The sequence below is a fragment of the Callorhinchus milii genome, unplaced genomic scaffold (genome assembly GCF_018977255.1).
Source record: "Callorhinchus milii isolate IMCB2004 unplaced genomic scaffold, IMCB_Cmil_1.0 Scaffold1, whole genome shotgun sequence".
Classification (NCBI taxonomy): domain Eukaryota; kingdom Metazoa; phylum Chordata; class Chondrichthyes; order Chimaeriformes; family Callorhinchidae; genus Callorhinchus; species Callorhinchus milii.
Window position 1 is genome coordinate 128,436,840 of NW_024704742.1, and position 19,492 is coordinate 128,456,331.

The 19,492-nt window shown below is 39.8% G+C and overlaps 1 protein-coding gene across 5 annotated transcripts in view; it reads left to right on the plus strand.

The window, feature by feature from the left end:
• rit1 (Ras-like without CAAX 1) overlaps positions 1–19,492 on the plus strand; it is a 93,803-nt gene that overhangs the window by 19,692 nt on the left and 54,619 nt on the right. The window contains exons 1-3 of one of the 5 annotated variants that reach the window (XM_007897206.2): positions 7,806–7,829; positions 9,831–9,887; positions 14,910–14,983. In XM_007897206.2, the coding sequence (XP_007895397.2) occupies positions 9,833–9,887; positions 14,910–14,983 (129 nt within the window). In that variant the 5' untranslated portion in view covers positions 7,806–7,829; positions 9,831–9,832. Of the gene's footprint in view, positions 1–7,805; positions 7,830–9,017; positions 9,030–9,118; positions 9,143–9,830; positions 9,888–14,909; positions 14,984–19,492 lie in introns of those variants that run through there. The other 4 variants (XM_007897204.2, XM_007897205.2, XM_007897202.2 and 1 more) reach the window with 4 other exon arrangements.

Here is a 19,492-nt window from a genome sequence, read left to right on the forward strand (position 1 = left end):
TCCCTTTACAACGTGGGTTTAACATTGAAATTAGGTTCTTAATAAGTAGGACTGTAGGGAATTGCTGTAAACTCACCAGCCAAATGGATATTTCATTAATTAGATAGGAATCAGTATTAAACTAAAGCTGGCGATTTCAGATGTACGTTTCATCATTAACATTCATCTGAATCGGACCACACATTATACCTTGCCAGATGATCACAAGAGACAGCTTGAGTGCAGATATTTTGTGTGGTAACTCTTTAGCAATAGCAATGCTGGGACGAAAGGTCGTGGCCCCTGATGTGAGGATTATCACTGGCAATAATGGCATTGACCAAAAATGCAGGCCAAAAGTGTCCTTTGGTTATTGACTGAGTTCATCACAGTAGTTTTGCCTAGTCACCCAAAGCCTCAGGGAGCCACTGTTGTCATCACCGATAATAATCATCACATTACATATCACGCTTCTCCCTCTTTCCCCAAACCCCCCCCCACTCTATCCCCATCCCTATCCCTTGGATTTTAACTCCAACAGTACCGATAGGGATCTGTTCACTGGGAAATATATAAAATCATAGAATTATACAGCACAGAAGGAGGCCATTCAGCCAATCGTGTCAGTGCCGGCTCTTTGAAAAAGCTGTCCAAATTAATCCCACTACCCCACTCTCCCCAAAGCCCTGCAAATTTGTCCTTCCCAAATATCTATCTTCTCTCTTGAAAGTTGTTATCGAATTGGCTTCCACCCCCCTTTCAGGCAATGCATTCCAGATCCAAACAACTCGCTGAAAAGCACCTCCAGGACTTCAGGACAGGAATCAATATTTGTGCATTAGAATGTTGTATTTTCCACATTCAATTTGGCATTCCTCATAAATAAACATTGCTCGGTGGAATTTGGAGATCATAATAGAATACAATACAAGATTACATTTATATCAGGAGAATGTCCCAAAGCGTTTAATGGTACTGCCGGGCACCCGAGCTGAGGGTGGGATAATGTCTACATCACAAAATACAGAGTCACTTACACATTATAGTAAAGCTTATTGAAATACTTTGAGATGTACTGTTGATGTGAAAGTTGCTGAATTAAATGTAAAGATTATTTTCATTATTATTATAATAAATATGGTATATTTCTTGTTTTTCTGGTAGGTGTTTTTGTAATAAGTATAAATCTCCACAAAAATAAACCTCTAATGGTATTGATAGCATGGAAACAATAAGTATTCTAGTGCAGTGCAATACAATTTATATTTATATAGCACGTTTCCTGTTAAGAGGACATCTCAAGGCGTATTACTGTCTTGGCACCCGAGCTACGGGTGGAGACGAAAGGAGTAAGGAAGCTCTCGATGACCAAAGATGCGGTCAATGAAGAATTTCTTAAAAGTCCACCTGCTCATGATAATAATAATCCTTGCATTTGTTATCATGCCTCATCATGCTGTTGAGGCATCTCAAAGTGCTTCAAAGAATATATTATAAAGTGGATTGACTGTATTTTGTGGGCGAAACACGGCAGCCAATTGCACACAGCAATGTCCCACAAACAATCGTAGATTGAGTGACAACATTTTTTTGAGAGGGATTGTTACCCCCGGAAAGTGATCCGCCAATCAACTAACAACCGAGTTCTTACTTACTGCTTGGTAAACAGAGGCATATGGAGTAAGGAAACTTGCCTAAGGTTTCTCCCCACCCAGGAATCGAACCTGGTTCCTCTCACTTGCGAAGCGAGCGCGTTACTCACTACGCTATGGGCCTGATGGTGAGATGGATAGGGTGGGGAACGTGAAGCAGGACATTGTTTACTGAGCAAAGATAGCAGCCTGGTCAGTAGGATTGAAGTTGATTGTGGAGGTAGAGTGGGGCGACGTTGTGGAGAACTTGAAGATGAGAACGAGGTTTCGACTGACCAGCATATAAATGTAGGGAGCAGTGGTATTGTAAAGCACAGTGTTCCAAGGCTGTATTCTTCAACAGCAGACATTCAGACAAGGCAACAGTCAATGTTCATTTAATACAAGGCATTGTGCTCATTACTGTGTTTTTAATGAGCTATTATACTGAAACAGGAAACGTATTCTTTCAAGAACAAGAAAAATATTGGAATTGTACTTTAAGACTTTAAATGCTAAAGCAAGTGTTTGGTTCAGCCAAGCAGTAAACGGTTAGCAAGTGGCATTTTTGCAGATGAATTTACTTTAATTATTCGACAGCTCAAGTGACACTAAATAGAACAAGAGGAGTAAATCTGTTTGAACCGTCTGTGTAATGATAACAACACGGGCAGTTTGGCTATCACTTGCAAAGCTGTGTGCCCTATTTCAAATATGCTTTTAATTGAACCTTTAAAGTGTGAATTTTCTTATGTGGTTCAATGGATAACTTTGCTGTCTGGTATAGTACTGAGCCATGGAGGTCCCTGGATCAGTTTCTGGTTCATAACAACAACAACGTGCATTTATGTAGCGTCTTTACACAGGATGGCATCTTGGAGTGTTTCAATGAGCTGAGACAGGAGTAAAGGGTGCTACAGGTGGCTTCATTGCCCCCGGACTAGGAAAGATTAAACATTTTAAAAGTCAAAAGTTTTACTCTGGATCATGTTTTCTAAGACTGTATAATGAAGCGTTTTGTCTATTTTTAAAACATTTTTTAAACAAGAAAGATAATTGTGAGTTGTATTCACAACCAGAGTCCGAGGTGACGCTTGCTTTTTCCCCCTACAGATAGCTTTTGTTTGAAGTTTATCTGACCTCTGTTTACCTAGTTGTGAGTAGGAACCAGGTTGTTAGTCGATTGGCGGATTGCTCTCCAGGGTAATAATCCCTCCCCAAAAGAAAATGTGGTCACTCAATTCATGACTGTTTGTGGGACACTGCTGTGCGCAATTGGCTGCCACGTTTGCACCCACAAAATACACAGTCACTCCACTTCACAGTATATCCTGTGAAGCGCTTTGAGACATCTCAACGACATGATAAGGTGCAATAACAAATACAAGGATTATTATTATTACTAAAATATATAACTCCTGGTCGTGGCACAGGAACTCAGTTCAAGATGCATGTGCCTGGTCATCAGGTAAGAACAAGATTGGTTTTGTCTTTGACGTATTTTTTCCTATCGCCAACAAACCTTTCGGAGATTCCACATTTCAGACCAATATCAGCCTGCCTAAGTTGTTTGCACTCTTGCCTGGAGTTTTGCCTGATTTAGCTTTGAGTGACCTAAGGTAGGAACAGATTTGATTGCTGAACATTTTGTTCTCATTCAATGCTTTCCTATGTTCTTTTTATTTGTGCCATGTTGATTCAATTTGTAGCTCATGCCCCTGAGTCAGAAGGCTGTAGTCCAAGTCCCACATCAGACCTTTTATCTCATAGTCTAGGCTGACACTCTGGGGGAGCACTGCATTGTCAGAGATGCCATCCTTCAGATGTGATGCTAAACCAAGATTCTGTCTGCCTATTCAGGTGAATGTTGACGATCCCACTGACACTATTTGGAAAGAGAAGGAAGTTTCTCCTGATGCCCTGGCCATCGACTCCCAGATAAAATTGGTCATTCATGTCACAGTGGTTTGTGGGGCATTGCTGTGGTCAAATTGGCATTTTATACAAAACACTTATGAGGCTCTTTGAGATGACAAATCAAATACAAGGAATGTTATTATCGCTTTCTCATCCACAATCTGAAATGTGCCAGTGCAGCCATTCTAATAAAGCATCTCCTCCCACTGCTGCCCTTCCTAAAATCTATTGCCATAATAGCTTGGCTCAACAAGGTCAGGGCTTCCACTCGAGGAAGGAGGAGGTTTTATTACTGAATTCTGTCTAACTACCCACATTCAGGCACAATGCATACAATAGTCAGCCTGTTTTTGAGAACACCCATTGGCATGAAGTAAGAATTAATTAATTTTCTGCCAGAGACTGATTTGAAACTCTTTGCAAACTTTAGAATTTGATTTTCTTTCAGCTATCTTGAAAGTTGCTTTTCAAGCAAACTACTAGAGACTTGTAAATAGGTGATGTAAGTAAAATGAGCCTTTCTTTTTATCCCATGCTGACCTGCTTCATATCCCCTGCCCTATCCGCCCCACCATCGGTAGGCAAACTTTCAGCCATTCTGCCCCACTCTCTGAACACCATCTCAGATACCATCCATCTCATTCCCTCCATCACATTCAAAGAATGACTCAAGACTTACCTCTTTGACTGCACTTTTTGTCATCTCTCCTGTCTCCACTTTTGTAGACTCCCACCGCCAGCTCTGGTTCTGAGTCAGCAGTCTGAAGTGCTTTGAGATGCGAAAGATACTGCATAAATGCAATTTGTACTGTATTGTAAGCGAAAAACACGCAATGTTAATACTGGCTGAGTCATGTTGCAGTCCTTATTAATCTTTATTGAGTCAGTGAGTCTGATTTTACAATGATTAAAAAGGAAGTGAACAAAAATAGATTTCTTCTTTCCTCCTCCCTTGTTACCAATGTTGTGAGTATTCTAACTGAATTCATTTGAGTTACCACAGCCTGCAGTGCCTGTGGTTGAATCTCACATCTGCATGTTAATGAGATGGAGTTCTGGCAGAGGCTGGCAGTCCCACTCACCTCTGATCATTGTAATGAGCTGTCAGCGGAATTGCACACATATGTTCAAGCTTTCTACAACAAAATACTGCAACTTTTATCCTCCATGGCACCGAGGGGAAATGGTCAATTGCAGCATTACTGGTGCTTCAGTCCATTGTTTAATGTTGTGTTTGCTTGAGAGAAGACATCTCAATGGGGAACCTAGTATAAGTATATAACATTTTAAATTGGATTGAAAAAAGTACTTTAGGATGCACCAAGGCAGCAGAACAAGAGGGCATAGGTTTAGAGTTGCGAAGCTCAATATCAGAACAGGCACAAGAAACTTTTCCTTTACTCAGAGGTAAATAACAACAACAAATTACCTTTGAATAGTGCCTTAATAACAACTGGGAACAGGCTGCCAGGAAAGGTGGTTGAGGACAGGCACTGGATTCATTTGAAAAGCAGCTTGATACTGTGAGGGGAGGATGGTTGGGTGGGTATTCTTCAAGGATGAGATCAGATGAGCCAAATGGCCTTCTTTATTTAACCTTGTATTTGTAGGATCATTTTTCATTCACGTTCAATGGGTTTACCATTTTCATCTCAACCACATCAGACAGGAAAGGTTAGTAGACCTTATTCCCTGCCTTTGTCTTGCAAATGGAATAAACTAAAATGACTGGAATTCTCATATGGCATTCAAAAGAAGTGAAAGAAGCATTGAATGCAGGAGAGTTCAGTTTGATGCAGAATTGCGGTTAACAAGAACACACAGCAAAAATCCTGTCATAAAATTAATTGACATAAAATTAATCATTCAATCCGTGGCTGTTTGTGGGACACTGTTGTGTGAAAATTAACCAGTTTAATCTGGGTGATTGTTGGTCTGGAAACTGGGATAAACTCCCCAAAAAACAAAAAAGAGGTGTTTTCTGGATGAACGCGGCAGCCAAGTTACGCACAGCAACTCCCATAAACAGCCATGGAGTGATTTACCAGTATTGTCTGGGGGATTGTTGGTCAGGATACTGGGAGAAACTGCCTTCTCTTTTTGAATAATGTTATTCAACTCTTTCAACTCCACCCGAACAGGCAGACGGGATCTCAGTTTAACATCTCATCCAAAGGACAGCACCTCCATCAATGCAGCACCCCGCCCCCCCAACTTTCATGAGAGAATAGAGTGCTTCAATTATTTGTGAATAGAGTCATGTGAACTTCCATATTATTAATACATGATTGCTTTTAGCCTGCAAATCTCGCACTCAGCACTCGCTTTACAAGCGAGAGACATGAGTTCAATTCCAGGCAGGGCGAAACCTTGGGCAAGTTTCCTTACTCCACACGCCTAATAATAATCCCTCCAAAAAACAAAACAATAATAAATTGGTCATTTTCAATCTACGACTGTTTGTGGGACATTGCTGTGCACAATTGGCTGCTGCGTTCGCCCACAAATATACAGTCAATTCACTTTACAGTATATTCTGTGAAGCGCTTTGGGACATCTAATAGACGTGAAAAGCACTATATCAAATGCAAGGATTATTATTATTATTATTTTATAATCTGGGTTATGCTGGTAAGATTTTTCCTCTACCAAAGTGAGATTGGTAGCGTAACAGGAGACTATGTGTAATCAAGTTACATATTTCCGCTAGTAAGGATTAATTATTAGATTTGGAGATGCCCTGGTGTGTTGGATAATAAGGTAGTTGCAGTTTCCATATGGGAATAACAGTCCAGACAGTATTAAAGTCGCAGTCAGAATGAGAAAGGCTGATTGTAATGTGTATGGTGATCAAAACTGAGCAAAGTAATCTACATTGTGAATCTTTTAACATAATGTCTGTGGATGGACTGTATATGGAACTCTTCTAGCATTCTATTAGCAATTTTAATTGCTTCATCGCCTTGTTCGGACATTGACATTGACATATCCAAACTCCCAGAAGACAGACTTTCAGTTAATGGGTTGTACAAGAGGTTTCTCAAACGTTAGATTTGTTAATTATTCATGTTTTTNAATTATTCTTCCACAGCACATACACATCTATTTTTGATGCATTGGATGGAAATGTCCTCAACCAATTTCCACACATAAATTGCTGAAGGTATAAATTATCAATATATTATATATACATATTTCTGAGTAAGTCTAGGGTGTCATTCATGATATGTCATTAAACCTGATGAGCGAAAAGAATGAAGACGTTTCATCACACAAAGGGTTGGGAAAATGTAAAATACACAACTCCAGAAGGCACAGTGGTAGAATCAATATTGTAGGTGCTGACCTTCGGATGAGATGTTAAACTGAGGACTTGTCCAGCTGTTGAAGGCTGATTTTAAAGAAGGTGTTTCACCCACAAAATATACAGTCAATTCACTTTACAGTATATTCTGTGAAGCACTTTTAGAATGTCTCGAAGATTGTGACAAATGCAAGGATCATTATTAATATTATTATACTTATAATCATTATTATTATTATTCTCATGGCAGTATTCAAAAAGAGATGGGAGCTTATCCTGGGGTCCTGGCCAAATATGCCCTAAGTAAAATTGATCATTCTCTTCATCATTTATGGGACCTTGCTGGGTACAAATTGCCTGCTGCATTTGCCTACAAATACATCGGCACTACTCTTTACAGTAAATCCTGAAAAATTCTTTGAATCAACTTCCCAACATGGAAGGCGCTTTGTTAAATGCAAGGATTCTTTATTTTAAAAGGAGAGGAAATGGAATTAAGAGATCTGCCATGATTCAGTACATTTGTGGAGTTGGTTAAAGGGGCAGAACAGCCTTCTGCTTTGCTATATTCCTATTCTTCTATACATTCCTATGAACACTGTGTAATAATCATAGAAACATAGAAACAGAATTAGGCCATTCAGCCCCTCGAGCCTGTTCCACCATTCTATTAGATCATGGCTGATCTGTATCTCAAGTCCAATTACTGCCCTTGCTTCGTATCCCTTAATACCCTGACCTAATAAATCTCTATCCACCTCAGTCTTGAAAATGTGAATAGATTCAACATCCACAGCCTTTCAGCGGAGAGACTTCCAGATTTGAAACTCTCTACCACATAGATAATGTAGAATACATCCCCCCCATTCCCATTCTAAGTTATTGAGACAAACCAAACCAAGACCTCCCCCCCCGCCCCCCCACACACACACACATGTGCTTAATCACAGACAGCCATTTTTCTAATCAAAATTACAGCCTGGATTAGTAACTAGAAGGTAAATATGGAGACTTCGTTTACAAACTGCTTAACATTTCATTCATCCCCCCTGCTGCATGGTAATCGTGTATTCATGGTGCTCTACTCCAAAGTAAATCTGCTCTATTATCAGGTTACTCACAGTTCTGATCTAAAGACTGATCGAGCAGCTCGGATTGCAAAGGATTAGCTGCTCTCAAGATGCTAATTTACCTGTCTTATCATTTCATAGTAGGCTTTACATTGATTATCTGTAAGAATTCCGTAATCATATTTAACTGCCTTCTGCAATAAAACATCACGTTAAGAAATTACACAAACGTCACATTTGCTTTGTGAGTTTCTGTAGAAGAAACAGGAATGATTCCTGAAAATAACTTCCATTATATATAATCGACCCAGGACTGATCAACGATTAACCTACCTTTCTTTTTCAGATACTGATCACCTCCTTTTACACCTCCAGCATTTTCTGTCAGTACTGCATATCTGTGGTTACTTCAGGCAGTGATGGTATATGCATGCATCTGAACTATTTTTCCTATAACAATTATTAGATCAGATTATTTGTTTTGCATTGCAAGGCAAGCATTGAAATAATTCTAGGAATTCATGCTGCAATACAAAATAAAAATCATTCCCTTCACTTGCCACACTGAGTTTGTACTGCATTTGTTACATATACAGTACATAAAAACGGTATGGTTCATTTTATTTCTGTAGTACAGTATACTGTGTGCAAATTATGTAACTATCCAGAACATATTAAGAACTATTGTATTCATCACAAGGCTTAAGCAGAGCCACAAATATGCAGTCAATTCACTTTACAGTGTGTTCTGTGAAGCGCTTTGAGACGTCGAGAAGACGTGAAAAACGCTATATCAAATACAAGGATTATTATTATTATTATATAGCACCCTCCACGCAGTGTCTTAGAGCACTTAATAGTGACGGAGCCTGACTCCGATCCGGGGGTGTGGGGGGGGGAGATGGTCGTAAACACAGTCGAAGAGGAAGGTTTTCAGGCGGGACTTGAAAAAAGGGAGAGAGGGGGCAAGGTGGAGGGATTGAGGGAGAGTGTTTTACAGTTTTGGGGTGTAGTGGCTGAACGTGTGATCTCTAGTGGTGGGCAGAGGGTGTGAGGGACGAGCAGGAGGCCGGTGCCAGTTGAGCGGAGGCGCCGAGTGGTGGATTGCGGAATGAGGAGGTCGGAGAGGTAGGGAGGTGCAAGAGAGTGAAGGGATTTGAACACGAGTGTGAGGATCTTGAAGTCGATCCGTTCGGTGATGGGGAGCCAGTGGAGCGTGGGCCAGACCTGGTGACATGTGGGTATGGAGTTTGGTCCAGATCAGTATGCGGGTGGCAGAGTTCTGAATGAGCTGGATCTTTTGAATAGTGGAGCTGGGGAGACCAGTTTGAATAATCCAAGCAGGAGGTGACAAACGCATGCACGAGGGTTTTGGCTGCATTTGGGGTAAGGTACGGTCGGAGGCGGGCAATGTAGCAGAGGTGGAGGAAGGTGGTCCTGGTCATGAACCGGATGTGAGGGAGGAAGGACAGCTGAGGGTCTAACTGGACGCTTAGATTGCGCACTGGTTCAGTGGTCTGATGGAGAGCCCAGAGAGGTTGAGGAGTTTAGATCTGCAATTTTCCAAGTCATATGTAGGGTACATTTCATTTTATTATTATTATTATTTAGAGTGCAGAGGGCAACAAGTTGCAGGCTTCTTACACGTCACAATGTGTACAGCCTTCCAATGCTTTGTGCTACGTGGCTGCTCCCAGACAGGCTGAAGCTTTCACCAAAAAAAAATTCACCTCTTATTCCATCCCACTGCAGTGATTACTTGTTTTGTAAAGTGTAGGAAAGGTTTCTGTAAAGTGCCCCTTTTATTTTAAACACTTGCTCAGCTTATTGCAGTGCGTACGAACCAAATGTCATGTTTTCATTTCAATAGAGACAATTCCATTAAAATCTATCAAGAACTACTAAAATTGTCCCTTTGTCCTGTTACAGCAATGACAATGCAATTCATCAGCCATCGTTTCCCTGACTACCACGATCCTACAATAGGTAAGCTACAAAGCTGCTTTATTAGTTTCTTTTCTTCTGAACAGTAATGGTTTTGTTTTATATTTTTGATTGCAGCTCTGTGCCCAGGTGCCTCAGTGTTTTCTTTTCCAGTTCTTAAAGTCCAAATTAATGGGCTCGAATTGTGGTTTTGCAAGAGGAGGAAAGCGATTCATTGCCGGGAGCTTCAGGGAATACATGGGGAATTTTCTGCGAATCAAGACTGTCAGTAACCCAGGGGTCTATTTAAAAACTAACAATACTTAGCAGTGTAGGTAGGCAACTCTCACTTTAAAACTATCCAACTAAATCGCAGTTCTCCGAAAACAGAAATAGCCCCTCAAAATCTCTGGGCCAAGGGATTTTCAGTTTTGCCAAACTGCTGGGACTATATAATTAGAGCTGAGTTTCACTTTCCTGCTTAATATCACAAATCATACAAATTCCCATTATGTAGTCACCAGTGCAGCAGTAAAAATAGCGCAGCCTAATAGCACAAGTATCTAGATCTTTGGGGCACAATAGTCTAATGCAGCTCCTTATGGCCTTTCAGTCCATCTCACTCTAAGCAGGTTCTGACATCTCCTTTGTTACCGGATTCAGATACAGTGCTAGACGCAGATGGATAAACATGAAGGAGATCATTAAGACACAGAAAAGTAGATTATCAATCAGTGTGGCTCGCCTGGAAACTCCACAAACCCTTAACTGGGCCTGTTTCAGTAGGCTCCACAATGCAAAGCAAACGACAGCATAACTCATTATTTGTGTATCCTGCACAGTCATACCTTAAGTTACTCATAGGCTACAATTCAATTTACGTAGTGGTTATATACATGAAACTAAATAATCACACTTGGTAATACTTGGTGACGTTTATGTGAGAAAAGGGAGAAAGGGTCAGGCAGTCAATGGGTAAATAGCTTGTGTCTACCATTCAAAGGTCTTTCAAACCCCTGTGTGATTATACTAAGGGATAACAACTTTTGTCAAGTCCAAAATTGAACCATAGTAAGTTACAAGCAGAAGAAGGAAAGGAGAGAACAAGATTATTTACAGTACAGCAAAATATGTGAACCCCAAATCTTCTGCGGCCATAGAAAACCACATGCAGAAGGCCATTCAACCTTGCTTCCTCCCTTTCCTCCTTCAAGGCCGGTCTCAAGACCTTTCTCTTTGACCGTGCCTTCAACTCCCCTCTCGACTCTCTTCCCCCTCCTCGCTCCCTCCCTTCCCTCCCCTCACCCTGACCATTTCCCCCTTGTTCGGGTCCTGACCCAACTGTACAGCGCCTTGGGACGTCCTCCCGACGTGAAAGGCGCTCTATAAATGGAATCTTGTTGTTGTTGTTGTAGTGTCTGTTGTTTGTTCTTTTAAAGAATAATCCTTTCATTCTCATTTACCTGTCTTTTCCCTATGCTCCTTTAGTTAATCCATTTTAAATGTCTATCTAATTTCAATCGCAGACTTCACATCACGGTCTCTAGACATTTCAAAAACGCCTTTCTAACCTCAAACCAAACAGAGCATTTTGGGGAATCAGATAATTGTACTCTGATACCATCCCCTTCAACATTCTCCAGGAGTTCACTGTGAGGACAAGGAGGGATGGATGATCTTATGAGTAAAGCTACTCTCAGACAAGATCATAAGCATGCAGCCTCCAATTGTTTGCTTAGCTCCCTGGTTGTGCTTTGTCTATGTAACTTGTGTAACAGAGTATTTAACACCTTAAACATTTTCTTCCTTACCAAACGACATGATTTAAATTACTAGACGTGCAACAGAATGACCAAACAATCGGCCATTCGTTTCATGGTTCTTTGTGGGACATTGCTCGGCATACACTGACTGCTGTGTTTGGATGCACAGTGATTACGCTATACAACAAAAAGCTCGGGTAGCACTATAAGATGTCCTGACGATGTGATAAGGCACTACATGAAATGCAAGGATTATTATTAGTCTCCTTTGGAAGGCCAGGTGAAGAATTTACAACTCTACAAGATATCACTACACGACTAATGTCCTTTGGATGAAATGTTAAATGGCTGTTCAGGTGGCCATTAAAGATCCCAGGGCACTATTCGAAGAGTGAAAGGAGTTTCTCCCGGTGTCTTGGGCAACAATCCCCAAAATAAAATTGGTTATGCACTTCATGGCTGTTTGTGGGCACTGCTTTGTTCAAATTGGCTGTTGCGTTTGCCTAAAAAATAAATAGTAATGACACTTTACTGTGTATCGCTATCCCTCGTGAAGGGCACTATACAAATGCAAGTTGTTGTTGTATCGCGTGAAGAGCTCATAAAACCATCTTGCAACATGATATCAAATGTAAGGATTATTTATTATTTACAATAACTGAGCAAAACTAATAGAATAAATAATTAACTACCAGCACTATTGATTTTTGAATGTGTTTTTTAAAGTCTGAAAAGCATGTGGCATTAATAAGAATTTAGAAATTATTTTTCAGAGGCTTTTTTGTTCCTTTTTGACCCACATTCAGTATACAATGCATTTGATAATTCACTTGGTGGTTTTCAGACAAAAGGCCCCACTTGTTAAAGGAGGGGAAAAGGATTAATTTTCTCAGGTCACAATGGTGAGAGAAGATTCCAATATTCTGTTTAATTAAATCCAACCAACCTTAACTGAATCAGCGAAACCACTAGAATTTGTATTTCCAATGTAAAAATAAGTGGAAACTGATTCATTTGTTAATATAGAAAATAGCAGGCACACAAATCAACCCAGTTATACCATTTAAGGTTACTTAATCTTAAAATGTAAGATTGTTGAAAATTATGACCAATTATGACCAATGACCAAGGCTATTAATAATAGTAATAATAATAATCCCTCCCTTTGATATAATGCCTTTCATATAATAATATAATAATAATCCTTGCATTTGATATAGCAAGTAACATCTCATAGGACCTCACAGGATTTTAATGTAAAGTGCAAAACATTGTATTTACAGGTGATAATTGGAACAATACGGAGTATAAGGTTTGATTTTGGAGGTTGTCATTCGCAATAAATGAGAATAATAATAATCCGTGCATTTGATATATAGCCTTCCATGTCAGGATGGCGTTTCACAGGATATACTGTACTATAAAGTATGGTAACTGTATTTGTAGGTGATTATTGGAATAATATGATGTATGAGGTTTGGCGTTGGAGGTTTGTTATTCATAGTAAATTATATTTTTGGTCAGAATGAGACTAACCACCACCCTCATATAGCAAATTGCTTTCACATTTCAAAGCTCTGTACATGGCAACTGTACTAATGGTTAATTTGTCGGACTGGATTCCAATCATTTAGTATGGATTCTAAGAAAAAGCCGGGAATATTGACATCAATTTGTATTTTCCTTAAAACAATGTTAAAGTGCTGGCATTGACTAATTAAGAATGTAATGGGCTGGTTAGGTGCTCATTGATGGTGGTCTCTTGATGACAAAGATTGGAGATCTGGTACCAAATGTTAGCTTGAGCCATGACTGATACAAAACCAATACTATTTCAGAAAGCACGGTGACATGATGGTCAGTCTTTGATCATGTGAAGAATATAAAGGAAGACAGTTTTGTGAAGTTCTAAATAGCCACAATGAGTACACCTTACAGATTTAATGAGAATGTGCTAGAGGCTAAGTGTAATGATGGTGATGGTAACTATAGCAGTAATTTGTCTTGACCCTGAAGCTACAGTGGTTGTCATGGCTGCAACAATTTCTTGTGAATTAACAAAGAATATGAAGGCAGAGTTGCAGTTTCCTGAAACTCATTCTCAGTTCCTTAATTTATGACAAGGGATAATTAATTAATTATCCCTTGCATGCATGCATGCATAAACAAACAAACAAACAAACACACACACACACACACAAACAAACAAACAACACTTGGATTTGATACTTGGCTTTTCACGTCAGGAGCATATCTCAAAGGGTTTCACAGGATTTACTGTAAGCTGCGATTGATTGTGTTTTTGTGTAGGCGAACCCAGCAGCCATTTTGTACACAGCAACATCCCACAAATAACCCTGAAGTGAATGACCAGTTGTGTCTGGGGGATCTCTAGCCAGGACACCAGGAAAGTCTCCCTTCTCTTTTCACATTTCAATGAGTAAGAACCACTTTATCGACTGGAAACTTAATGAAAAGTTTAGGACTGAACACCAGCCTGGCCTCAGGAAAGGATGATTTCTCCCCTTCACATAGTGAATTTGGTCATTTTGGGGTTGAATCTCCATGCACTAACATTATTAATGTTAAATAAGATGTGTGGTGTAATTTGGAGAGTTACGAAATCTGCAGCGCAGAAGTAGGCCAATTGGGTACCCACTGGCTCATATACCAGGGCACATGTGGAGTATAAACACCAGCATGGACTCGTTGAGCTGAATGAAAGCGTTATCTTTCTATGTAATGGATAGTTAAGTTTCAAGGCACGTTTGTAACATTCACAGTAATGGGTGTTCATGACAGAGTGCACAGTCAATACACTTTACAGTGGATCCTGTGGTTCAGTAATCCTGAATTCTTTAAAAGTTTCCAGATACGTGTACGTCAATAGCTGTGTGAAGCACATTGAGGTCTCCTCCCGACATGAAGAAGCATTATCTGAATGTTAATTATTGCTCTTTTTGCTTTATTGAAAAGACTCTCCGATATTTGTAATTTTATTTTTTATTGCTGTGCAGCTGTGGCCCCCTTGTTTTATTTTATTGTAAATGATTGTAAGAAAAATTTAGATCCAGATTTTCGAAACCCATTACAATTTTAAATATCTTTATCATATTCCCACTCGGCCTTTACTTCTCAAGTGAGAAAACTCAATCCTTACTGCATCCTCTAATAACTGTGAAGCTCCAGGAAGGGAACCCACTGGGGATTTTACGCCAGGCTGAGTTTTCCAGAGCCAAAATATACAAAATGTTTCAGAACAACAGAACATAGTTTAACTATTGCAATAGTTATACACACCTTATGCTTTTTGCCCCTGCAGAAGATGCTTACAAGACTCAAGTGAGGATAGATGATGACCCTGCATATTTGGACATTTTGGATACTGCTGGACAGGTAAGTGATAGTAAAACCTGAGACAACTCAAATTAAGACAATGGTTAAAAGGCTAAGAAGATGAGAAGAGAGCTGGGAAGACAGGGAAACAGCTGGGAAAATGGAAATAATATTAAAAAGATGATGTAGAAAAACAAGCACTATAGCACAACAGACACACACACAATCCACTCCATAAACACATACACTATAGAACAACAAGCACTACAGACACGATATAATAATAATAATAATCGTTGCATTTGATATAGCGCTTTTCACGTCGGGAGGACGTCCCAAAGCGCTTCATAGAACACACTGCAAAGTGAATTGACTGTATATTTGTGGGCAAATGCGGCAGCCAATTGCGCACCCCCATACTTACATACTGATATTTTCTATGATTCTATGAGGAACTTTGGGCCACTGGTGAATAAAATTTGAAACAAGAAAAATCTTTTGGTAAATTAGATAAATCTTTTGGTAAATTAGATATGCTGACTTGCCAAAAAGTCAAAACACATTTTATATATGTGCAAGCTAATTTTGAAATAGATTTCCAGCTAGCCTTTAGCTGATTAAGTAAGTTAGCTTCTGCCATTGGCAAATTAAACATTCAAAATAATGGGACTTGTTTAAAACAACTTAATCACTGTTTTATCCAGACTTAAACCTGCGTAAATCTTGTTAGGAGAAGATTAAAAGGCTAGAGGGTTTATTGCCTACTTGTAATGCTTGTACACCGTGATGAACGATACTGTAAAAAATAACAAAAAAATTAATGCTTGCATTTGATTTAGTGCTTTATCACATACAAACATACAAAGAGGAGTAGGCTATTCAGCCCCTCGAGCCTGTTCCGCCATTCTATAAGATCATGGCTGATCTGTACCTCAGCTCCAATTATCCGCCCTCGTCCCGTATCCCTGACCTAACAAAAAGCTATCCACCTCTCACTTCACGAGATACAATGTAAAATAAGATCACACACACAAAAATGGAAAATTCTTAAATCCAGTCCTAATCTTAAATCTAGTCTTAAATCTAATTTGGAAATCTACTCTTGTAATGAACTGCAGAAAACCTGATTCCAAATTCGGACTGAAGCTTCACTCATCAATGGTGGGGACAGAGCTGGTGGGGGACATGAATTAGGCCGATGGGATGAGGCCATAGAGGAATTTCAAAGTGATAATGTGAATCTGGAATTTGATCCGCTGGGGAATGGGGAGACAGTAGAGACAAGCGAGGATAAGCAATGGGTTGCAGATCCTGGTGCCAGACAGGGCATGGATTATTTTGTTTTGTCAGCTGGGTGTTTGACACGTGCGGAAACGCATCACCATGGTTAAGAGTGTCCAAACCAAGCTGAAAATTCCACGTATGCCATCTAAATGTGGAAATTCCAAAGATAGATTGTTGGAATGGAACGCTGGAGGGACGCAGTCTGGTTACTTAATTTCGGAAAAAATTAGGTGCAGGTTGGAAGAGTCAAGGCTTCGCGACCGCAAAGTGTGTGTTGGGGTGCTGCTGCAGTCTAACCAGCTAAAACCGCATAGCTTGCCATTGGTATTGCTGTCTGACAAGCTTTCCTGCTGCTTGTCCAGCTAGGACCACCCAAACCTTTAGGGCTTTGGCTTGCAGGGTTAACAGGAAATAGGGGGGATGCCTCCCTGCCTCCAGTGACTGGTCTGCCTTTCCAGATCGCGCAGCTAAACCAGGCTGGCTATGCTGTCATGAGCAGTGCCCTGGAATACTGCGGATCTGCCTATTCTGGATGATCTTCAGCTTGTATATGGAGGAGCTGGGAGTGCAGTGAGCAAGGCGAATGAAGAAGGTGCTAAAGGTAGAACATTAGTGTGGATTGAAAAAAATGCATAAGTCTATTCAAAGCCCACTTCCTTTTTATCACCGTGACTAATATTGAGAACCCAGATAAATGTCTCCCTTTGTCAGGAATGTATAAATCCATAATGGTAAAGTTTCCTTTTCTGCAAAAGTAATAAATCATGGCAAAACCACATCAGGCATAACTTTAGGCTGAATGATTGTTCTAACAAAGCCACCAAGCGACTCAGAAACCAAGAAAATAGTAATTTATAGACCAACCACTTCTTCTTGAGCAGACATTTCCTAAAAAATAATTACGCAAGCAGAAAAAAAGATTACAATGACCTTTGAGATCAAAGGAATAAGAGATGCTATCAATGCTCATCTAAAGAGCAGAGTTCTATATAGAATAGCCAACATGAGCTTTATAAGCAATAAGTCACCTCCCAGCTACTGAAATTCTTCAAGGAAGGAACTAAACTCTACATAAGAGCCATTCAGTGGATGTCATTTAGGTGGATTTTCCTGAAGACTATATGTCATTATAAGATTTTTAAAGGAGAAAACTCGTGACATGAATTGGAAACTAACTCATTGGATTGGAAACTGGGTAAGTGAAGAAAAGCTGAAGGTGATTTTAACTGGAAAAAAGTTCTATCTGAGTGTCTGTGACTCTGTGAGTTGTCTGTTTTTTTCAATGCTCACCATTCAGAAATTACTTATGAAGAGAGGACTTCTGGTAATATTAAAATATTTACAGCTGACAGCATGTATTGTTGCCAATACGGAAGCGACAAATTATAGATAAGAAGATCTGGGCCATTTAAGTAGATGAACCAAGAGAAATCAGACAGATTGTACCATTCCTGATCAGAGGTAATGTATATCGGAATGAGCAATAGCAAGTGTGTATACATACAGTTGCTTTTTCTAAGGTGGTCCATAAAATTTCAACCCGCCTTATACTATAATAGGGGTGATCAAGGAGAGGAAATTATTTTCCTTATTTACTGAAGGTTGATTTATGATGTTCACTAAAGGCTTCCAAACACTGTGACCCTGTTGTAAACAATGCTTACCAAATACCAGGCATTTGATACTAGCCATCTTCTCTACTACCATCTATACGAGGGAGCTCTGGGACTCCTTCACCAATACTCTTTCTTTCCTAACGCAATCAGCATTGTTCAAATGCCACAACTGGAAATAAATCAAACCTACATATTTAGATTGACTGATAATTGATCAATTGGGTATTCTCCCTATTGTGTTTATAATCGTTGAAGAATTCTGACTTATGAGTACTGTGAAATTGATTCCACATAAGACTCTAAAGCTAGACGAGGTGTAGCTTTTACACATCAACTAGTGTAAATTATATTGCATTAGAGAGTGAGTAATAAGAATGAATTAGTACACAGTCTTTTTTCTCTTCGCAACGGGTTCAACTCCAGGCCAGACTGGTGATATGAGCCTCTTATCTTTCTGGAGAGTGTGAGGGCTCAAAGCAGGGGGGGCCTAAGCAGGTTGAATTAAGGCAGCTTTAATACTGTTCCCATTGCACATGGGTCCCCTGTACAGAACTGTTCATAATTCAGACTAATTAGGACTGAAATAGCAGTCTCTCCCAGAGAGGCCACAAAAAGGTTTGGCAGGTGTGGGAAATGGAAATGTCACACTTGTATAGTCTGGTGCTTTCTCTCTCTCCTGAGATTATGATGAACCAGTAAATGTGGATCTCTACCCAGCATTTTACATACACTGTATCTTACCTATCAGTGCTTGATGTAAACATCAGGTGCAAAAAGAGAATAAATGTTCCAATTCCCAGCAGGGATGTCTTTCACATTCATGACTACTCAATTCAAGCAAACCTGCAATGCAACATGAAAAAACATCTCACCACAGGGTTTAGAGAAATGTCTGCTTGAGGCTTGATTGATTGCACTATCAGTGGAGCTAATTGAACAAACTCAATGGGTTCAATGGCCTCCTCCTGTTCTGAAAGCACTGGTTTGCTGTGTTTTTGAGCAACGTCACAAGATAACAAGAGAGTTTGGGATATCAAATCAAGAATGAGCAGGAATGAGTAATTGAATGATGTAATGATAATGAACCAATGATTGCTTGATTGGACCTCTAATTTTATAATAATAATAATCATTGCATTTGATATAGCGCCTTATCATATCGTTGAGACCTCTCAAAGCGCTTCACAGGATATACTGTAAAGTGCTCTGACTGTATGTAGTTTGTGGGAAACGTTTCTCCTGATACAAAGGGCAAAAACAATTGCTAAATCAAGATTGTAAAATAACCTAAATACTCTGTCATCCCAACATCACTTGGAGGCTTGGCCACCTTTTAAAATAAACATAATGGAACATAATGCTCAGGCATTTCCATTTTATTGATCGTTATTGTCCTTTTCCCCCATGAGTAGTGACTACACATGGCAGCTGGAGCTGCGTGGAGCCTCTGTCACATTAGCATGCGCAATAAATGTCAGGCGAGAAGGGGGGGCGAAATACGATAGTGTGTGCCAGAATATCAATACAATGGTGCCCTTTATTTTGTGATTGCAGTAAGAGCACAAAAAATTTCCTCTATTCTCTTCAACGTTGACACAAAGAACTTGTTAACCTTTGCTCATCACCTTTTGGTCTTAGTCCGTGATTGGGGAAAGCTGAAACCAACAGA